General features: G+C 36.6%; 1 protein-coding gene across 1 annotated transcript in view; it reads right to left on the reverse strand.

Annotated features, from left to right (window-relative positions):
* Window positions 1-390: 390 nt before the first annotated feature.
* ZW10 (zw10 kinetochore protein) overlaps window positions 391-24,127 on the reverse strand; it is a 37,598-nt gene continuing 13,861 nt past the window's right edge. Inside the window, exons 8-16 of the mRNA XM_084893729.1 lie at window positions 16,214-16,377; window positions 15,418-15,600; window positions 11,867-12,105; window positions 9,363-9,434; window positions 6,472-6,641; window positions 5,481-5,611; window positions 4,811-4,942; window positions 3,833-4,035; window positions 391-790 (exon numbers count right to left, since the gene is read on the reverse strand). Coding sequence (XP_084749855.1) covers window positions 670-790; window positions 3,833-4,035; window positions 4,811-4,942; window positions 5,481-5,611; window positions 6,472-6,641; window positions 9,363-9,434; window positions 11,867-12,105; window positions 15,418-15,600; window positions 16,214-16,377 — 1,415 coding nt within the window. The 3' untranslated portion in view covers window positions 391-669. The remainder of the gene's footprint in view (window positions 791-3,832; window positions 4,036-4,810; window positions 4,943-5,480; window positions 5,612-6,471; window positions 6,642-9,362; window positions 9,435-11,866; window positions 12,106-15,417; window positions 15,601-16,213; window positions 16,378-24,127) is intronic.

The raw sequence follows: 24,127 nt of genomic DNA on the forward strand, positions 1-24,127 counted from the left end.
TATACTAAAAGTCCTAGGAGTCCTAGGGATTCTGAGAAACTATCAGATAGTGTTACCAAGAAAGAGGATAAAAAGTCAGTGAGCGTCCTAGCCGGTTTGGCTCAGTGGATAGAGCGTCGGCCTGTAGATTGAAGGTTCGATTCTGGTCAAGGACACATCCCCAGTAGGAGGTGTACAGGAGGCAGCTGATAGATGCTTCTCTCTCATCAATGCTTCTAACTCTCTATTCCTCTCCCTTCCTCTCTATAAAAAAATCAATAAAATGTATTTTTTTTTTTAAAGTCAGTGAGCCCTCTGTGAGGATCATAAATGTCAAGAAAAGAATAGCAGAAAATATAAGAAAATTTGGTCTCTTTTGTCAAAGTTCCCATGTTATTAAAGACACTCCCCTTCAAAGCATTATTTATTGGAAAGAAATTTTAAAGGAAGTCTTCTTAATTCCTACAAAGCCAAATATGTTCCCCTACCTCCCAAAATACATCTCCCATTTGCTCACAAATTCTGTGCCCTGACCCTTGGAATCTCCTGGATTCCCTGATCGGAGGCCAGGTTCTTCCATTACATATTGGTTCACCAAAACCAATGCGTGTTCCACGAAGTCTTTAAAGAAGTAATTATGCCAAGAGAGGAATCCACACAGTCAAGTCATGGCTTTCTTAGGAATGGTGCTTATTTAATCTTAGCAAGAGCAGCTGCTCTTCTTTCTGTATTCTGGAACAAGGCACGGATTAAAGCTTTTACTTCACTGGAAGAGAATGCAGCGGCCAAGGGTCCTTTTCCATCTGCCCACCTGCAAAATAAAAGATAAAAATTATTTTTCCTATTATGTCTCTGAAGTATAAGCAAGATTTAAAAAATACTTATTTGGTCACAAATGCTTGTTTTAATAAAAATAAAACAGATCCTGGCATCCTTCCCCCTTCTTTATGGATCTACCACTCACTCTCTTTGGCCTCTTGGCTGCATTTTAATATCAGCACAGACAGATAAAAAGACCAAGTTAGGAAGATATTCTATCCTAATTCTATCCTAATTAAGCCCTGTTGAAATTTGACAGTTATGACCACATCCTCATATGTTTATATAGAGTATTAGGATCTATAACTACTTTAAAAAGTGAATCACGGCAAAACAATTTCAACTTAGAAAGAAACGGTATAAAAAATACATAGAGGACTCCCAAAAGTCAATAATGAAACCACAAACAACCCATTAGAATAAAGGCAAAAAATAATGAACAGGCATTTTACAATAGGAAAAACATGAATGATCAATAAAAAGATGCTCAACATCATTAGAATTTAAGGAAATGTAAATTACAATGACAATGAGCAAAATTCACACCAATTAGAAACAATTTTTAAAGTCTGATAATACCAAATACTGATGTGAAGTAACAAAATAAATTACAAAATATCTGGATAATGAAATATGATTCAGCAGTGAAAATGAACTGCAGCTATGTACACCACTGTGAATACATTTAAAAAATATAAAGAAGCAAGTTATAGGAGATTTCATATATAGAAAGTTCTAAACTTCATATTGTTTAGGGTTATGTGCAAATGTAGAAAACTATATATTGTTTAGGGATATATGCAAATGTGGAAAAATATATATATATTTTTAGGGATATGTGCAAATGTGGTAAAACTATAAAGAAAGGCCAGGAAATTATACAAAATTCAAGATAGTGGTAACCTCTGGTGGGAAGCACTTGGAAAGGAACAAAGTGGTCTTCAAAGGCACTAGTAATATTTTCCTTAAGTTGGGTAATAGGTACGTGAACATTTATTTTACTCCTTTTCTTTAAACTATGAGTATATGTTATATATTCTGTACTCTTACATATGTATATTTTAGAATTCTAAAATGTTTAAACTATATAACAGAAGGTTAAAAAATTTCTCAATTAGATATTATTCATATATTTACTGAAATCTTTGAAAGAAAAAAAAAACCTTTCTAGGCAGAAAGAAAAGGAAGCTAAGATGTCAAAGTATTATAATTTTTTTCAGAACAAGGAATTAATGATCATTCTTAGGCTATAAGAGGGCCCTTGAACAGCAAAAGAAAAATTCTTATACACTGCCCTCTGGAGTCTTTACCTAAAGATATTTATTACCCAGTAAGGATTTGTAAATAACAAATAAATAAAACAAATGTACTAAATATGTTAGAAGTATTTTGATGTGATTTTTACAAATAGAAATCTCATTTACATTGTTTTAGAAAAGACAATATTTGCTGAGAACAATCCAAACCCATCTAGGTCTAATATGATTAGGGATCTGTAATAAACAAAGCCAAAACAGATAAACAAGTAGCTATGGAGATGGACTTTCAAGGCTATTCAGGGAGCTCCCTGAGCAAGGTATGCATACTGGTTAATCATCTACCAAGTCAATAATAAAAGCATCCATGGATGTGTACTAACCCACACCTATTAGTGCAATATGATATAGTCAGCATACAAACACTGGGACAGCAATGCTAACTGATGGTGGTGAGAGGAAACATCATCTACTATATTAAGAAAAAGTGAATCTTTTCTATGTGTACAGTGCTTGACCTCTAACCCTACTGTACTTCCTGCAGAAAAACAGCTGGTCAATTAAATAATGGTTTGAGGTTGAATACAAATAAAAGTCACTTCTCTGTTAAAGTGCCAAAGCCAATGTTAAAATGCATTCACTGTTGGTTAAAATGGGCAACAATTTCCATGTAGGTGTGAGAAGGTGTACTTCTTACAAATCCAAAATCATCTGTATAGCATTCCAAAGCAACATGTTCAAGACCACAATTATATGAAACAAGAAGTCTTTATGCTAATAAATATGAAAAAGTGGTAATGAGATCCACACTATGATAAATAATGCAAAGGTCCCAACTACTGTTACTCAATAGGAAGTCCTTTCCGGGGTAACATTAAGAAATAGAGAATAGCCGAAACCGGTTTAGCTCAGTGGATAGAGCATCAGCCTGCGGACTCAAAGGTCCCAGGTTCGATTCCAGTCAAGGGCATGTACCTTGATTGCGGGCACATCCCCAGTAGGGGGTGTGCAGGAGGCAGCTGATCAATGATTCTCTCTCATCGATGTTTCTAACTCTCTATCCTCCCTTCCTCTCTATAAAAAAAACAATAAAAATATATTTAAAAAAAAGAGAATAATCCTTCGTAATAAAAGCCTAATATGCAAATCAACTGAACAGGAGAATGACTGGCAGAATGATTGGTCGCTATGACACACACTGACCACCAGTGGAGAGGCGCTTAATGCAGAAGCTGCCCCCTGTTGGTCAGTGTGCTCCCACAGGGGGAGGGCCACTCAGCCAGAAGCCGGGCTCTCGGCTAGTGAGCATAGCGATAGTGGAGGGAGGCTCTCCCACCTCCGCTGCAGCACTAAGGAACAGGGAGCAAGTGGGCAGTAAGGAGCAAGGGGTCACAGACTGGGAGGGGGCGCAGGCCAGGCTGAGGGATAATCCCCCTCCCCCAGTACATGAATTTCATGCACCAGGCCTCTAGTATTATAATAGCTATAATATGGTATCAGATGGGTACTAGACTTATTGGAAAGATCACTTTGTAACTTTTACTATGTTGTACACATGAAACTAATATAATACTGTATGTCAACAGAAATGGGAAAAAAAACAAACCTTAAATACATAAAATAATCTTCCCATGCAAAGAAAGGAAGAAAAAGAGAGAGAAGTTGGGGAGGGATGATGAAGGAAAGGAGGAAGGGAAGAAGGGAAGAAGAGAGGAAGGAAGGACTGCTCTCAATGGCATTATAACTCCTTGAGACTGTGTAAAGATCATTCTACCCACCGATCCCCAATTTCTTGCAGGCTGGCCTGTAACATCATCATGAGTTCTTTGAATGGCATCCATTTTGGCACATAGACTGGAACCTCTTCTTGATATTTCTTGTTCTCACTTTCTTCAGAGAGAGGTGCAAATACTTGGGGTCCTTCATCCATCACTGTTTTGCACAAGGAATACAATCTATCACCATCTTCAGTAGAGATGTCCTGGTTTTGCACAAATGGAAAACAACAAAATAGAATTGGGCCAGCTTAGTAGAAAGGAAAGAAAAGATATTTGGTGCATGTTGTCCAGGAAGTGAACTAACAGCAATATTTTTCCAACCAATTTAGCACCTCTTACTGCACACTAGATTTCATCAGCTCTTTGACAATACTCTTACAGCTAGAGTGACACAAAATATGTTTCAACAGATTGTTAGTAATTTAGTTTGCCTACATGAAAAAGCCCATTTCTCCAGTAGAAGGTGGCATAGCTTGCTGCAAAGCAGGGAATGTTATTACAAACAAGGTTTTAGCCAATTTATGCTTTAGAGGCATGAGATAGCAGAGTCCAGGCAACTTTTGTAGGGTCATACATATAATCTCAATTGCATCTCACTTTACTAAATTAAATTATTTAATTTATTTGCAAATTATACATGACTTCATACTTTACAGCCCATCTCGGGACTACTATTTTCAACCTTCTCATTCATAATTTACGCTGATGCTAGATGGAAAATTAGTGTAATCCTACCTTCATATATGGCTACAAAAGGGAGAGATTAGCAAGTCTCTGGAGCAAGAAAGAATCAAAACAAAACTAAAACAACAACAACAACAAAAACACACAATTATGAATTAGACATAAAATATGAACAATTTCTTCTACCATCTGTGTTGACTAAAAATGAGACTTCAATAACACAGTCCTAGTAAAGTGACAATCAAGGACAAAGAAGTGCATATTAAGTCTGGTGAGGCATCTAACAGCTCTTACCTCCAAGGCAGTGATTCTGCCAATAATCTCAGAAATTGCTGTGTTGAGTAAAGTCCCCATAGCCTTGCAATATATGTTCACTGGCAGGACATCCTGCCACACAATTCCAAGTCTCTTTAGTTGGTGCAGTACCTGTCAGAAGAATTCAGCTATTTACATAAAAGAGAGATTGATGCAACTTCTTTCCAGATTTACATTTATCATTTGTATGTTTATGAGAGAAGAGGCAGCACATAAAGGTGAGGTAAAGTAACCAAGAATATGTGCTTCTTGAATATTAAACCTTAGTGATATGCCTGCTAGATGAAAAACACTTATCTTGAGAACAGGAAAATGATACTAAAAAATAAATCACGCAAGAAAGAGGGGTATTAAGATGAAAACTAATATTTCAAATTTCCCAAACCCAAGTTCATGGGTTAAATATTTGCTTTGACAGACTCAAAACTTGTCACACGATGACTTGATGGTAAGGTATCTTACTGTTGACTTGGGTGGGGGGAGCAGCAGAAGGAACGATCATAAATGTGAGTGTAAAAGGTGTCCAGATTGTCCAATGAGGGCTGTGTGGAATCAGCTGAGCTATCCGTGACATAGTTTTTGGTGTTTAAAAATAAGGGGGACATCTAAAGACAGAAAACAAATTCCAGAGCCAACAACAGCCTCCCACCTGACGGACTGCTTTACTTGCTGCATTATAGTTCTCTTCATCATCCATGTTTGAAAAGTTTCTAGCACTTGATAATCTTTCAAGAAGTTCTCCTTTCTGTGCCCGCATTTGGGCCAAAAAACATTCTGTCCCTATAATGAGAAATGAGAATAAAGAATTCTAACAGTTGTTCAATTCCACACTGCAAAACTAGGGTGCAAGAGGAGAGAAGCATGCACCATGGGTCTGTTCTGCTTACTTGAAAACACTTGCTTGTTATCTAGCAAACAAGCATAAAGCTGCCCTAAGGTTACTAGAGACAGTCATTTCTAATACATTAGCCAGCTCCTCCAAACCCATTCTCAGGATAATAAGTCTTTCCCAATAGCTTGTCCGAAGTCAGATGAGAAAAATAACTTACAATAGAAGCAGCGATTTATTTTCTGAAGATCTATACCACCAAAAAAAATGTCAGGAATTGAAAAGCTAAGTGAATAATACAGAGTCTCTGCTTTTCTTAGGCTGTCATTATAGCAAAACTATTGATTTATCCCACATTTCATTTCTTTTGATTTTTAAAAAAATAATTCCAAGTAAAGCTAAGGGAGTAAGAAGAAGAGGGAGCTATCTTAAGGTTTTGCAAAATAACAAGCACTGACATTAGTGAGCTCTTCCCAACAATGCTAACAGAACTGTCACAATACAAATCTTATTATTTGTCATTTTACTGACAAAACTCTGATTTGGTGAATTCACTGCACATTAGCAATGAAGTCTGGAACTCTAATGTATCATGAAATCATGTCAAGAAAAAGTAATGCTTCCACAAAGGGTACATTCACTTTATAAAATTAAATAACTAGGAATATTTGCAAATTAAATGCCCTCCTACTTTCTAACATAGCTCAGGACCACCACCTAATTTCTAACTGCCTCATTCATAAATTTCAAAGATACCAGGCTGAGGAGCTGCATAATCAATGTGCTTTACTGAATTTAAGGTATCAGTTACCAAGTCTCCTGAAGCCAGGTACAAGATCCACAAAAGTAGTAGTGCCATCGCAAAGAATGGGAGCAAGACGTAATCTGAACTGATGCCCGAGGGTCAGCAAGTGATGAGCAATATACATACAGTTGTTATGATGAATGGCAGCCAATTGGGGAAGTTTTTGAAGGTTCTCTCTAGTTAAGGAGAGAGGGTAGAAAAAGAAAAATCACCTGTTATTGAAGTTTGGGTTGATGAAGTTATGACTCTTTTAACTCTTTCTAGGTTTTAATATTGTCTGCTGTATAAATGCTGAACAGAAGATATAATCTCATCATCCCACTTACAATCAGAGAAAAGTTATTCTGCCTGAGTGTGACCTTATCCTACAAAACTATCCCAGAGAATAACAGACAAGAAAGAATAGGGGAATTAGGATGTTTCCCTGTATCAACTTTTGTATTAGAAACCTAGCATAGCACTGATCAGTCTGTGGAAATATAAACTTATTTCCTCTTTCTCCAAATTCCTATTTTATTTATATACTGAAGCATTTAACAATTTTCTTCTTCTTTTTTTTAAAAATATATTTTATTGATTTTCCAGAAAGGAAGGGAGAGAGTCAGAAACATCGATGAGAAAGAAATGTCGATCAGCTGCCTCCTGCACACCCCCCACCGGGGATGTGCCCACAACCAAGGTACATGCCCTTGACCAAATCGAACCCGGGACCCTCCAGTCCTCAGGCCGACGCTCTATCCACTGAGCCAAACCATATTCGGCACTTAACTATTTTCTAATTCACTAGTTTTCAGAACTGGCTACAGATTAGACACCTGGAAAATTTAAAATATACAGATATTTAACCTGGCTGGCATGGCTCAGTGGTTGAGTGTTGACCTATGAACCATATCACAGTCTGATTCCTAGTCAGGGCACACGCCCAGGTTGTGGGCTCCATCTTCATGGTAGGCAGTGCAAGAGGCAGCCGATCAATGATTCTCTCTCATCATTGATGTTTCTATTTCTCCTCCCTTCCTCTCGAAATCAATAAAAATATATTTAAAATGTTTCTAAGCATATAAATATATATATATATATATATATATATATATATATAGGCTTCAATCCCAAATTAAATTACAGTCTCTGAATGAAGCTAGGGCATTTATGTTTTAAACCTTCCCAGGTTATCTTAATTTTCATACAAAATCAAAAACCACTGCTCTAAATCTTCCACACATAATAGTCTTCCTACCCAGCCTGGGAAGAGATATTGTCTTGTATTTCTGCTATCGATCCTTCAGCAATCTCTCAACTAACACTTACTAGTTTGCTGATTTTAACAATGTCAGGCCAATTATATAAAGTCAGAAACTAACAGTCTAAGACAGTGGTCCTCATTTTGGGCTACACATCAGAATAATTTATAGGGCTTTAAAAAAATACAGATGTGTGAGTTTTAAACCAGACCTATGAATCAAAATCTCTTGGGATAGGACCTAGGCAAATATACATATTCTTAAAGTTTCATAAGTGATTCTAAAATATTGCCAAAGCTGCCAAAACCGGTTTGGCTCAGTGGATAGAGCGTCAGCCTGCGGACTGAAAGGTCCCAGGTTTGATTCCAGTCAAGGGCATGTGCCTTGGTTGCAGGCACATCCCCAGTGGGAGGTGTGCAGGAGGCAGCTGATCGATGTCTCTCTCTCATTGATGTTTCCAACTTTCTATCCTTCTCCCTTCTTCTCTGTAAAAAATCAATAAAATATATATATATATTTTAAAAAATACTGCCTAAGCTGAGAACCCTCACCTAAAACAGTGGTTCTCAAAGTGTGGTCCCCTGACAAGCAACATCAGCATGTGGAAATTCATTTAAAATTCCAGCCCTTATTTCAGTCCTACTGAATCAAGAAATCTTGAGCACGGGATCTAGAAATCTATATTATATCAGAGTGTGCAAATCTGATGCACACTCAAATTTGTAAACCATAGGTCCAGCACAAAGTTCCAAGATCATACAGAAGTAAATCACAGTAGTGTGCAAAATGTTTCTAAGCATGGACTCCTAAACCAACTGTCTCTGAAACTCAAAAAACATGGCTATCAGCTGACCCAGAGATGTTTTCTCTTTTTCTTTACTTCACTAAGTAGACAGTGAAATAAAAATTTTAAAACACAGCAAAGAAAATATAACTAAAAATAATAAGGTTCACAATGTTTTCTTTTATAACAAAACAACAGGTGTACCTACCTAAAAACATCTCAATATTCAAAAATCTGAACTAAAAATACTACAAATAATAAACTAATTTTCTTTGAAACCAGGAGTCCTCAACTAATGAATAACTGTGCTGACATAATATTTAAAACTTTCATAAAAGATATGCAAAACACTTAATGTGGATAATAGAGACAGCTCTTGGAGACAGTTATGAATAACTTTTCAGATTAATATTAAAAGATACTTCAAAATCTACCAATTAAGTAAATATAGCCTAAAATAGCTAGAAAGAGTGGCTGACCATATTTGACAGTTAAGTGGCAATCCCTTGTGGTATTAAGTCTACAAAGCCAAGAGAAAATGTAGCAAGTTTACTAGATAGTAAGGTAGAGTGATGACCTTTTGTTTTGTAACCAAGTAAAGTGAGGCAGTTCTTATCAACCATCAAAAACAGGGTAAAGTTTTTTCGAGTTTAAAATTTGCATCACCCATTATATTGCAAGATTACAGTACCCTAATTAACTTATTAACAAATGGCCTGTAAACGTGTATTTTAAATGGTTTACTGCGTTTCACTGTAAAATTTTTAGTAACCAAAATATCTCTGGTGGGAAATAAGATTATTGGTTTTAACTGACTTACAAACATTTTAGACATACAATACTATACAGAAATGAGATGCAGTGGTACTTACTTATGATATGTTGGTACAACATCATGAAACAAATGGAAGATATTCCTCACTGAGTAGAAAAGTTGAACAGCACTAAGAGGAAAACAGTTTAAATAGAAATGCATAAGGATATATTGGAAATAGAAAAAAAATCAAACTATATGTACCTTAAGTGAGAGTCATCAGCAAAAACAACAATTTGAGCAAATATCTGCCTTGGTCACTGCTGAAAACACCACTTATCTAGATGGAAATACACTCTCAGCCAGTATTTGCTAAGTAGACTGCAGTCCTAAAAACTTGGATTTCTTAGTAATGTTAAGAATTGCAGCATTCAACCCAAAGCCTTTTTCCACTTACCAGTTTGTTTGTTTTCTGCCAGGACCCAGAGTATCCCTTCAGTAACAAATGGAGCTAAGCCTCAAGCAAATGTTACCTACTCACTGATGTACTCTGCAAAGGGCAAGACATCAATAAGGCATTCACTTGGTTCTTTTAGAATCAGTCTGACTTTCAGCTTTCACCTTTTCTCCTTCTTACCCCAATGCAAGGAGATGAATCAACATTTCTAGAATAGAATCTAACCTTAAGGTGTTTTTTTTTTTTTTGCCCTTTTTATCTGGCCTTAGAATTCCTAAATATTATTATTAAAATGCACTCAGAAAGGGCAAATATAAGGTTTCTGCACTTAACTTCTATGTAAGAGTATCTTAAACTATGTACCTTGAATAAGTCACAGGAATGCCACAAATGTTTAGAAAAATAAGTTATGATTATTATACCCCCAAATACTGTTTACTTGATTACCATAATACCTAATTATTTTATTTTATTTTTATTTCATACGTTCTTTGAGATTTAATAACAGAGAAGTGAGTTATTGCAGTGTAGTTGTGATTTTATTTGTCCTGTTAAAAACTATTTCTTTTAGTGAAAGAATGGTCGTAGACATTCAGTATACAAAAATATTGTTGGGTCACCCTAGCTAGTTTGGCTCAGTGGACAGAGCATCGGCCTGGGTTCAATTCCAGTCAAGGGTTCATGCCCAAGTTGCAAGCTTGATCCTCAGTAGGAGGCATGCAGGAGGCAGGTGATCAATGATTCTCATCATTGATGTTTCTATCTCTTTCCCTCTCCCTTCTTCTCTGAAATCAATAAAAATATTTTTAAATACACACACACACACACACACACACACACACACACACATATATATCTGTATAGTTGGGTGTTCTGTAATCTCACATATTTATTTTGCCAAAGGAATATACTTCCTTTTACATGTATTTTTCTTCCTACTTCTAATTAAAACTGGAAGGACTAGTGAATATAATGACTCATTGAAGTCATGGAAGTATCTTGGTAAACGTGTTCTTTCTAGAGCAGTATAGAATAAAGGGGTTTGTTTGAATGTGGAGGTAAAAACTGAAACTCAGAAAGCCAATCTGAAGATGCAGTATGATTAAGTCCAGCCCTAACTAATAAAGGTGTTTTCTATGAAGACCAGAAGTAAAAAACTGCTACGTATAGAGATACAAACTGAAGAGGCTTTTGTAATTCTGTTCTGCAATCAACTTGGGCTACAGTCTCTCATTTTCTCTTCAATTTTGTCTAGGAGTAAGAAACAGCTTACAAAAAAGATTCAATATATGTGGAACAGAGTCTGGGGTACCCTGTATACAATGCACATTAGAAGAAATCATCCTGAAAGGGTGATTTTTGATACATTCCATTCTTTTCTTTCTTTGGGCACCCAACAAACTATTATCACTTTAGAAAATAAACATTTTAAATGTAAATTAATTAGGGCCTAGATTTCAAAAGGTAACATAAATGTTAAGCTAAGGGGCTAGAGCAGGCAGGAATAGATGATATCACTATTATCACTGCTACCAATAATAATAAACATTTGCGTATTAATAATTTTCCAGGTAGCTTTCTAAATTCCTTACACATGCTTTCTGATGTAATATCATTCAATTCAAATAAAAAAATTAAAATTAAATAAAATTAAGGAGCTTTTTATTAAAAATAATTAACAATCTTTAACATCAAGGAAACCCATTAGGTGATCCATATATGTTTCTATTCTTATACCTTGTTATAAGATGTTATTGAAAAGACAAATTAATTGTTAATATACATCTGTGTGCTGCACTATTTTTTAGAAAAAATATATTAATTAACTAAAGGGATAAGAAAATCCAAGAGTCCTGGCCGGTTTTGCTCCGTTGGCCTGTGGGTTCATATACCTCAGGTGCAGGTTCAATCCCCTGCTGAGTTGAGGTGCATTCGTGAAGTGACCAATCAATGTCTGTCTGTCTGTCTGTCTCTCTCTCTCTCCCTCTCTCTCTCTATTTCTGTTTCTCCCCGCTTCCTTCCTCCTTTCCACTCTCTAAAAAAAAAAAAAAAAAAAAAAAAAAAAAAAGAAAGCTCATAAGATTCAAGCTAATTTTCTTAATAAATATCTTTAGATACACATTTAACAAAGTCATTGCCACGTTCACACAATTCAGAACTCTTACCATTGATCACTACTGGTTGTTGCCTCTAATAAAGTCTGATAGGCAAGTTCCATTAATTTCTTCACAGATTCACTAACGCGACAAGTGGGCAAAGAAAAGGAATGTTGGTCCAATGTATTTTCAGGCTGTAAATTCACCATTTCATTGTACTGAGTTGTGGACATTTTCTGTATTTGTAGCTTGTCATCCTCATTAGGGGTGGGTAAATCAGGCACACTTATCTTAGAGTCAGGAATAATCTAAGATTCAACATAGAAACAGAAAAAGCACTATCCTCAGAATAATTCAAATGTAAACATACAGTGAAGAATAAGATATGACGATAAAGCTAAGGCCTTATAGGGTAATGGAAAAATTTGAGTATAGCCCTGGCTAGGTGGTTCAGTTGATTGAATGTTATCCTATGCACCAAAAGGTTGAGGGTTCAATTCCTGATCAGGGCATATACCTAGGTTTCAGGTTTGATGCCCAGTTGGGCATGTGCAGGAGGCAATTGATTGATGTTTCTCTCTCACATCTTTGTTTCTCACTCTCTTCTCTTCCTTCTTCTACATGGCAGTATTTTAATGACTGTTCAATCTTAGGTTGAGAGCATGTCACCAGAAATAAGCAATTCTTTTTACTATTTACTACAATTCTTCTAATTCTTCTGTGCACTAATTTGGTGAAAATACAAAACCAATGAAGCCTCTCTAACACTTATATGAATGAAAATTCCCAGACTTAGTCAAGACTAAAGGGAAGAATACTAGGCTGTTATTCTGGACACATCAGTGATATTTTTTACCCTAACTTTTGACAAAGTCAATTTAACATCTCTAAACTTCAATTGTACAAGAAAGAAAAATTGTACTGCAATATGATTTTCAAACCTTGCTGCTTAAAGATGTCCTAGGGCAGTGGTTGACAAATCATTAGTCAACAGAGCCAAATATCAACCACGAAGTTTCAATCCCACTGAATGTGCGTGCCCGCATATGGTATTTTGTGGAAGAGCCACATTCAAGGGGCCAAAGAACCGCATGTGGCTCGAGAGCTATAGTTTGCCAACCACTGCGGTAGAGGTCAAAAAAAGGAGAGATTAAGCATGTAGAAGCAACAGGTCCCTTAATCCCACTGCAAGAGCAGCAGCTCTATTCTTCATATACTGACCCTCTACAGAAAATGTATGACAGAAAAGTTCAGTCTGATAAAAATGTGTAAGTCTCCAGACTTGCCTTCCAAATCTGTAAAAGGGTATAATAGTATCTACTTCATAGTGCTGTTATGAAGTTTATATAAGAAAACAAATGTCAGGGACCTATTAGTAAAATTATGGCTAACATTAGAATGCAGAAGAAAAAATAAAATCATAGAGACGATTAGAAAAATGCTAATGTTTGTCTGAAAACTAGTGGACCCAGAATACACAACTCAGAACAGTGACTTCATGAGGAGGGTGAGGGAACCTCAAGATGGAACATCTAATATGATACCTGCCAGGTTAAAATGTAAAAACAAAACAACAACAAAACACAGCTTCAGATGTTTTACAAAAATAGTGGGTACACATAGGGAGTTATTTTAGAGAAAATTTAGATGAAGAGTATGAAAGGCAAATTAAATTAATATGACTTATGAGAAAAGGAAGATGAGCTTTTCAAAGCTGGGCAGTTTAAAGTATCTAATTCCAGGGCCTTCATGCCAAGAAAAAGAACCAGGTTAGAATCTGCAGCAGATGTTCTTAACTAAGAACAATGTTGCCTCCCAGGGAACATCTGGCAATGCCTGGAGACATTTTTAGTTATCACAATAGGAAAGTTGCTAGTGGCATCTGTGAACAGAGATTAGAGATGCCACTAACCTTCCTACAGGCCAACCCTCAACAGCAAAGAATTATCTGGTCCCAAATATCAACAGTGCCATGTTAAGAAACCCTTATCTAGAAGAAGCTACATATTAGGATTTGAGCACTCAGGGGGAAAGAATGTAGTTTTATAGAAAGTAAGAATTAGTTGAATAAGAGCTTACACATTATCTAGTTCAATTTTGTCATGTTACTGAAAAGAGAAATGAGGTCCAACAAGGTTAAAATATTTAGTTCAGAGTCACAGAGCAATACAGTAACAGTCCTATTTACATCAAGGAGTTATGACAGAGGCAAGTGCGATATATATTAATTCATTTACCAAATCCTTACTGAATTCTATGTATATAGTGGTGTACACCAGGTCTTTTCTTGGTGCTGGACATACACAGTAAGGAAAAAACCCTCCCCTTAACGGATCTTATTTTTTTGAGTAGGAGGATTATTTTTTTTAACCCTTACTGAAGGATATATTTTTATTGATTTTAGAGAGGAAGGGAGAGGGAGAAAGAAACATTTATTGGTTGCCTCCCATGCCCATCCAGACTGGAGATTGAACCTGCAAAATGGGTATGCGCCCTGACTAGGAACTGAACCCATGACCCTTTGGTGCACGGGACAACGCTTTTTAACTGAGCCCCACTGGCCAGGGCAGAGGTCACAATATTAAAGCATGGTTAGAAAAGGGAGCAAGACATGAAGCATGACTTGTGGTAAAAATGTTACTAGCAGAGGGAACAAGAGAGGTTCTGCAACCAGTGGTTCTAGCAAATTCAGGGAACAGCAATGATGGAAGCCCAATACAATAGCACCTGGGATTAGAGAGGCAACGGGGGCACAGATCATGTAAGGCCTTATAGCTACTCTAAGATTACTGAGTCTTTCTTCACATAAGATGGGAAGCCACTGGTTTTATGCAAAAGAGTGACATAACCAAGTGATATTTATGTTAGAAAAACCCACAGCACAATTCCTGGTAATAAATAGATTTCAACTCCTTTAACAATATAAAATTACCTCAAAATATGTTACTACTATCTATACCCTCAAATGGCTAGCTAAAGTGGACACAATAACAAGTTACTCCCAAGGTCGATGAAATATGGCAGAAGGGATAGAGGAAAAAAGAGTAGAGTTCCTGCAGTGATAGAAGAAAAATAGCTGAGCAATTTTCTATTAAGAGATTACCTTAGTCAATGTGTTGTTTTAAACTAATAATACCTCACATTTACCAAATATTACTTTATATTTGTAAAGTATGAAGAGAAAATAAAACAGAAGTGAACACACAGAAATATCTAAGATCAAAGGAGTAACTCACCCTCAATACAAATTAATCAGTCCATTAACTTTGCAGATAATTTGTTTATACTTTACATAGTTCACATCTTTTTATTATCTTAACTTCAAAACTAGTGCCTAAAAGATGAAGTTAACATTTTCACAATAGAATGTAATCTCTGGACATAAATATGTAGACTTTTTCAATTTATATAATGCTTTCATGTGCATTACTTTATTTAAATTTCACAATACCCTATGAAAGAGTATTAGGACCACTTTAAAGGTAAGAAAATGAACATTCAGAAGATTAATAACTCCCACTATGAGCTCAGCAATTGTCATGCCTTCTTCCAGTCTACCATATTCATCTCAAAAAGGAGCTGCTTCCTGAACACTGTGTAATATACCATAACCCAAATACCTTCACAGTGTTGTGAATTTCAGAAGTCATTAGGTTTCTAGCCGCCACAATCACATCCTGACACTTCTTATTAGCAAAATGAGAATTGATGTTACGGGCATATTTTAGCAAATCAGTAGTATCTCCTTTTAAAAACCTCATCTCCTTCAAGGCATTTTCAAAGTCTTCAGTGAATTGTATGATCTGACAAATACAAGAAAAAAACAATAATTATATATAATTATATATACATATATTCCATTTCAATATTAAAATTTCAAGTCCAATGAAAAGAACAAGACCAGCTGGTTATTTAAGTTTTAGAACAAATCATCAATTACTAGGAATAAAACTATCATACATTTTTTTTCCTGCCTTAAATTAATTAGGAAAAGTATCTTAAATAGAAATTTCTGATTCTATTTGGTTAAGGTACAAAGACCTTTAAAATAAATATACTTATTTTAGTGTTCAATGAAAGACTAAAAACAAATGAGAAAGTGGTGTCAAATAATAACTACTATAACTGATACAAGTATAAATACAAGGATAATTGTTTTTCAAAAGTATCTTACTAAAGAAAATACACTTAGTAAGAAGGTGCTTCCCAATCAAATGGTAGAAAGCCAAGAGAAAAGAAGTGATGAGGAATTTTCTTCTATTCCTTATTAATGATTTTTTTAAAGATGTCAGTAAAGAACTAAAGATCTAAAAAAAAAACCAAAAAAAAAAAAAAAAACCGAACAAACAAAAAAGAAACCCTGCCACCAGTAAGAACCTCACCTCTTAAAACCTCCTGTGATATCTCTGCTCTTACCTCCTCATATTGCTGTAACTTGCTGCTATTTGTTGGGATAGAATAAACCAAACAGTTTTTAATGAGGCACTCAGACAAGTCCTCCCAGATCATGTCACCAAGCATCTCAGCCAATATGATCTTAGATGTTTTTTCATTTTCTAGATCAGTATCAAGAGGCAAATCTGAATTCAAAAGAAAAGGTTTTAAATGAGAAACCATTCACAGTCTGGATTATTCTCAAGTTCCCTAGTGTTCTAGAATTCTTTAGTTTTAAGGTGATGGGGAAGAAAACGGCACATATAATTCTATATCTCAATTGATTGCATGGGGGAAAAACATGACATACAATCATTTTATCTTTCACTGCTCAAATGAACCATCTGCACTGTATTACTGCCTGTATTTTATAACAATAAGGTATTAAGCCATCTACATTATAATCATCTACTGCTAATGTACTGATCTGACTCTATGAAAAGTACTCAGAAATTCTACATATAAAGTTGAAACTAATTCAGAATGAAATCCCTATTTTTTAATAGTAAATACTTTTTTTTCATCTCTGCAAAGGAAATGAGTTTTTATCCTAAGTAAAATACCAATAAACACATTACATTATTGCATATCTAGTCTAGTAAACATAATACTTCAATACCTTTTCTATAGTATACTTTGTATGATGGTTTTTTCCCAACACATTTTGAGGGAATTATATTTAGAATAGACTTTTCTATTAATACTTATCTTCAAGATTTTCTTGGAACAAAATGCTGGCCAAATATTCAATAATCAGAGATAAAAAATGGCAATATTTTCCATTTAGATCACACTGCATATGAACAAATTAAATATAAAGTTCCATGGAAAGAACTTTGTGACCTCATAAGAATTGATATTGAGAAGAAACCAAGATGGCGGCATAGGGTAGACACCCGAATGCAGCCTACCACAACAAATTTGAATTTAGAACTGGAAAACAGGGGAGGCATTGCCCTGAAGCACAGGACGGCTAGCTGAGAGGAGGCTCTGCCATCTGGGAAGGAGAAAGAAGGCACGCTGAACCTCAGAAACTGTGAAGGTATGGAGAACTGTGCGCGCGAAAAGGCGCTGGCTTAATCCCAGCGAGCAGAGAGGGAGGGCCGGACCAAGATTGCTGCAGGCGGACTCCCGGAGCACGGAGAGGGCGGGCCAGGTTGAGTTCGCTACTAGCTTACTCCTGGCACGCGTGCAGAGGGCAGACAGCTAACACTTGGCTGGCTTTCTTGTTCAAGAGGAAAACAGAATCACCCTATTGCTCTGATAGATTGCCCCAGTCAGAGAGAGGCCAGACTGTCAGGCAGTGGGCAGATATCTCTCAGAGGTGGGTGAAGCCAGAGGCCATTCCTTCGGAACTTGGGGAGGAGCCAAAGGGAAAACAAAGCTTGTCTGCACCAACCTGAGACTCCGCCCCATCCAAGCTGAGCACAGAAGCTCTCCCAGTCGCTGGCTTTCTCTAAGGAGGGACTGGCCGGAATCCAAAGTTTGTCTGCGCCTTTACCAAAGAGGTGCCCACGCCTGCAACCAATCTTCCGAAACTCACCGCGAATAGGACTTTTCTAAGGCGAGACTGACAGGGAACCAAAGATTGACTGCACCACCCCAAGACCCCACCCCATCCAAGCGGAGTACAGAAGCCCTCCTAGCTGAGACACTGCTGATACTCACAGCCATTGGCTTGGAGATCAACGCTTCCCAGTGATACCAACAATAAGCAAGGCTTACCAACAAGACTGCACACACAGCCCACAAAGGGCTACACCAAGACTATCCACCACAGGTAACTGGGAAGGCTGTGCTACTGGGCTCTACCAGAACACCTAGCACACAAAACTATTCCATCAAATCAGGGAAACAACTAAAATGCAGACAAGTGGCAGGACAGAATGGAAGGAGATGGAGGAAAAGAAAAGATTGGACATTGAGTTCCAAACTACAGTTATAAGGTTATTCAAGAATATCCTAAAAAAAAGGCCAATAGCCGAAACCGGTTTGGCTCAGCGGTAGAGCGTCGGTCTGCAGACTGAAAGGTCCCAGGTTCGATTCCGATCAAGGGCATGTATGTTGGTTGTGGGCACATCCCCAGTAGGGGGTGTGCAAGAGGCAGCTGGTCGATGTTTCTCTCTCATCGACGTTTCTAGCTCTCTATCTCTCTCCCTTCCTCTCTGTAAAAAAATCAATAAAATATATTTAAAAATAATAATAATAAAATAAATAAATAAATAAATAAAGGCCAATAAAATAAATGAGACCTATGAGGATATGAAAAGGGAGCAACTAGAAATAATAAGGGATCAACTAGAAATGAAGAAAACATTGTCTGAAATAAAAAAATACTACACAAAGTCCTAAAAACAGAATTGAAGATCGCAAGAATCAAGACAAAGATTTAGAACATAAAGAGCCAGAGGACACTCCTCCACAGAAGCAAGAAGATAAGAGAATCCAGAAAGTTGAAGATAGTGTAAGAAACCTCTGGGACAACTTCAAGGGAACCAACATCAGAATTATGGGGATCCCAGAAGAAGAGAGAGAGCAAGATATCGAAAGAGTACTGGAAGAAATAGTGACAGAAAACTTCCCCCACCTGGGGAAAGACATAGACTTACAAGTCCAGGAAGCCCGCAGAATCCCAAACAAAAGGAATTTAAGGATGACCACACCAAGACACATCATAATTAAAATTCCAAGAGCAAAAGACAAAGAGAGAATATTAAAAGCAGCAAGAGCAAAGAAGGTAGTTACCTATAAAGGAGCACCCATACGATTGTCAGCTGATTTCTCAACAGAAACCATGCAGGCCAGACGGGAATGGCAAGAAATATTCAAGGTGATGACTAGTAAGAACCTACAGCCAAAAATACTCTACCCAGCAAAGCTATCACTCAGAATCGAAGGCCAGATAAAGAGCTTCACAAATAAAAAAAAAACTAAAAGAGTTCATCACCGCCAAACCAGAATTATATGAATTGCTGAAGGGAGTTATTAAGGAAGAGGAAGAAGATAAAGATAAAAATTATGAACAACAAATACGTAACTATCAACAAGTGAATCTAAAAACCAAGGGAATTAAAAAATCTGATGAACAATATTAACTGGTGAATATAATAGAATCAGAGGGAGTGGACTGATGATTCTCGGGGAAAAGGGGAGTGGGGGTGCGGGAAGAGACTGAACAAAAACAGTGCACCTATGGATGAGGACAATGGGGGATGGGGAAAGGACAGAGGGTGGAGTGGGAACCTGGTGGAGGGGAACAATTGGGGGCGGGGGGGAGAGGAACACATTTGTAATAATCTGAATAATAAAGATTTATTTAAAAAAATAAAAAATAAAAAAAGAATTGATATTGAAATTAAACCTTTTCACAGTACATATCAATAATAATATTATAATTTTTCTAACAAAATTCAAAATGCATAAGATTTTAATTGTAAACTGGTTGTTAAAAATACCAAAAGAGCCGAAACAGGTTTGGCTCAGTGGTAGAGCGTCGGTCTGCGGACTGAAAGGTCCCGGGTTCGATTCCGGTCAAGGGCATGTACGTTGGTTGCGGGCACATCCCCGGTAGGGGGTGTGCAAGAGGCAGCTGGTCGATGTTTCTCTCTAATTGACATTTCTAGCTCTCTCTCCCTCTCCCTTCCTCTCTGTAAAATATCAATAAAATATATTTCTTTTAAAAAATGCACTCTCCAGCATTTTAAAAAAAAAATACCAAAAGAACTTAAAGAATGCTTTTCTGATATTGATAAATTTAGAACTTTGTAAAATTTTATGCAAAACTACTTTGAATTCTATGTTAAGAATAGTAAATTGGTACATGAATTAGTGAATTTCCTTAACTCAGCCACAGTTTTAAAACTAATATGCTTTTGCTTTAAAGTCAAAACAATTCATTTAAAAGGGGTAAACTAAAAAAAATATATATATATATTATAGAAAAATGATTATTTTGGTAGTCAACACAGCTATTGGAAATTTTTTCGTATACCTGGAACAACTTTGCTATAGAACCTACTTTTTATTTTTATTTTTAAAAATATATTTTATTGATTTTCTTACAGAGAGGAAGAGAGAGGGATAGAGAGTTAGAAATATCAATGAGGAAAAAACCGACCAGAAATGTGCCCGCAACCCAGGTGCATGCCCTTGACCGCAATCGAACCTGGGACCTTTCAGTCCGCAGGCCGACGCTCTATCCACTTAGCCAAACCAGTTTCGGCAGAGAACCTACCTTTTCAACTAAATTTTCACTATGTTTGGAACAACTTAGACATGGAACTTACTTTTTCCACTGTAAATTTTATGAATCTAAATACAGACCAAGTATTTCTAGGGAAAATTTACATCCAAATTGAAATGCACTTAAAGTATAAAAAACTCACCAGAGTTGGAAAAGTTCATATAAAAATGTAAAATCACTTATTAATAATTTTTATATTGATTATATATTTAAATGATATTTTGGATATATTGGGATAAATAAAATATATTATTAAATTGGAAGTTTACGTTTCATTTAACTTTTTTATGTGGCCACTAGAAATTTTAAATTACATTATGTAGCTTGCATTTTACTTCTATTAGACAATGCTGACTTAGACCGCAGCACCTAAATGCTTTTACCAAGTAATATAAGCAGCTAGTACATCGCCTTCCTCTATAAATATCTGTTAAATGGATATATGCAAACATACCAGAGAAGAAAGTTTGGCTCACACTATATAAACCATTTTGTACCTTTCCCCAGCCTTAGGATCATATCATAAACATTCACCGAACTATTAAATATGATGATATTCCTATTTTGCTTAGTTTTTTATTGGAAAATTGCACTAAATGTTGGCATATTTTCCATATCTAATGATGCAATGACATGTTGACATAATGAACTGCTTGGTAGCTTTCTTATGCTGAACCATCTTTTGCACTCCTAAAATAAACCCTTGGTCAGAATGTGTCCTTTTTAAAGGCACTATTTAATTTTTCTTAATGTTTGCATTTACAAATCAAAAGTAAAATCATTCCATATTTTTTTATCTGTGAGTAAGCAACCCTTATTACATTTTGGTATTAAATTTATGCTGTTTTTTAAAAATATATACTTATTGATTTCAGAGAGAAAGGGAGAGGGAGAGAGACAGAAACATCAATGATGAGAATCATTGATCGGCTGCCTCCTGCACGCCCCACACTGGGGATCAAACCTGCAACCTGGGCATATGCCCAGACCGGGAAACTAACAGTGTCCTCCTAGTACATAGGTCAACACTTAACCACTGAGCCATGCCAGCTAGGCTAGGCTGGTTTTTTAAAAATTATTAGGGCACTTCTCCTCTTTTTCTATTGACCAAAGAGCTTAATTTAAAAAGGGATTATCTGTAATTTGAAGAACACACAAAATTTAGCCATAAATCTTTGGTGCCTAATGGTGACCTTTTTAGTGCTAAGTCTTTAACAAACTTTCAAATTTCTTCTATAATTACTTGTATACTCTGAGTTTCTGCTTCTTCATACATTTTAGTAATTTATAGTTTATAGAAAATCATGATAAGAGCAAACTATGCTTGCTGTCACAAAACTAACAGTACTAAGGTTTATAAAGAAAACCCCAAATTTACCCTCTCCATATCCACAACTTATCTGTTTTCTCTTCTTGTCTGTGACACATTTTAAATTTGGTTGATATTCTTCCTCCCTCAAACTCATACAAAAATATATATTAATATTAATTTCAAAATATGTATGCACGTACACATATACATGTACATGTACACGGGTGCGTGTGGGCGCGTGCATGCACGAGCGCGCGCGCGCACACACACACACACACACACACACACACATTTGATTTGGACTGATTATTTCTTTAGGGCCTAATCCTAGAAGTTGAAATCCTACTTTAAAGGATATAAACACCCATTTGCCAAATTCTATCCAAAAGAATTTTCATTCTCTTCTTTTAAAAGCTTCTTTGTTGTTGGTATAATCATGCTTAATAATAAAGAAAATATGAAAGAAAAAAAAAATATTCAAATATAAAAGAAAGGCTTTATGAAGTTTCAGAATAAGTAAAACCCCAAAGAAAGTAGAGGATTCCAAAAAGAAATAAGAAGTCTAAATACGATTTGATGGTCTCTGAGCCAGAAGGGAAAAAATGAATGGTAAAAGAGAAACTAAAGCCTAAAATGCATAATGATATTTGAAAAGCACCTGCCAATACTAAGTTGTCTTCTGCTCTGAATATCCTAGGTACTAAGAAAAGTTACAAATAAAAAAACAAGTCTTAGCCGATTTAGCTCAGTAGATGGAGCACCAGCCTCCTAAGTTCAATTTTGATCAAAGGCACATGCCTGGATTGCAGGCTCAATCCCCAGGAGGGGGTGTGCAGGAAGCAGTTAATCAATGATTCTCTCATCACTGATGTTTCTATCTCTCTCTCCCTCTACCTTCCTCTCTGAATTCAATAAAAAATAAAAGCAAAACAACAGGTTAAATACTAATTAATTTAATGAAAAAGGGTCAAACTGTCAAGTGGTTTCTACTGAAATTCCTCAGAACACCCACCCGCTCTGGCCGTATTTCAGGCAACAGTATCATTACTGACTTAGATACTATCTAATAAAGAGGTAATATGTAAATTGACCATCACTCCAACACACAAGATGGCCGCCCCCAAGTGATTAAAGAAGACTGACCCATATGGACACAAGATGGCACCACAAGATAGCCGGCAGGGGTGGGCAGTTGTGAGTGATCAGGCGTGCATGGGAGTGCAGTTGGGAGCGACCTGGCCTGCAAGAAGGGCAGTTGGGGGCAATCAGGGCTGCAGGGTACAGCAGCTGAAGAGGGACCAGGCCTGCAGTGAAGGGCAGTTGGGGGTGACCAGGCATGCAGGGGAGGACAGTGAGGAGTGACCAGGCCTGCAGGGAGGGCAGTTGAGGGTGACCAGGCATGCAGGGGAGGGCAATTAGGGGCAATTGGGCTAGCAGGGGAGCAGTTAGGTATCGATTAGGCTGGCAGGGGAGTGGTTAGGGGGTGATCAGGCTGGCAGGCAGAAGGGGATAGGGGCAATCAGATAGGCAGGAGGCGAACAGTTGAGAGCCTACAGTCCTGAATTGTGAGAGGGATGTCCAATGGGATCAGGTCTGAATGGGCAGTCAGACATCCCTTGAGGGGTCCCAGATTGGAGGGAGTGCTGGCTGGGCTGAGGGACACACACACACACATACACATACACATACACACACACACACACACAAAAAAAAAAAAAAAAAAAAAAAACCACACAAAAACACATGTGCACAAATTTCATGCACTGGGCCTCGAACTATAAGAAAACATGACTAACAATTATGCACTCAGATAAAGAAGGAATAGTAAACACTATAAAATTGTATCAAGAAAAATTTAACAAAGATTAAGGTGAATTTTTAAAAAATCAAGTGCAAGTGATAGATAAAAAAAGTAGCAATTTACATTGAGTATGACATATGACTTACATTTACTTTAAGCTCAATGAGTTAACTGTGCAATAGCAGTCTTTGGCTATACTGTAAGAACCATGGAACTGAGGAGAGCATAAATGCTCCCACAGTATTCTGAATTGGTTCAGACTACACCTAAAATACTCATTCTGTTTTGAACACTATACCTTAGTAAGAGGACTATAGAAGAAATGGAATATATTTACATTATCAATAAAGAGGAAAGGAAACTTAAGACTATGTCATTCAACAAACAAACAAACAAACAAACAAACCCTAAGGATGTTTATAGGGGTGATAAAATGTAGGGGAATAACAGCTCCTATAAAGAATTTTAAAGTCCATCATGTGTAATAGAAATTAGACTTGTTCTATGTAGCTCCATATAATAGAAACAGCATCAATAAAG

Source organism: Pipistrellus hanaki (genome assembly GCF_964339955.1).
Source record: "Pipistrellus hanaki genome assembly, chromosome: 9".
NCBI classification, from domain to species: domain Eukaryota; kingdom Metazoa; phylum Chordata; class Mammalia; order Chiroptera; family Vespertilionidae; genus Pipistrellus; species Pipistrellus hanaki.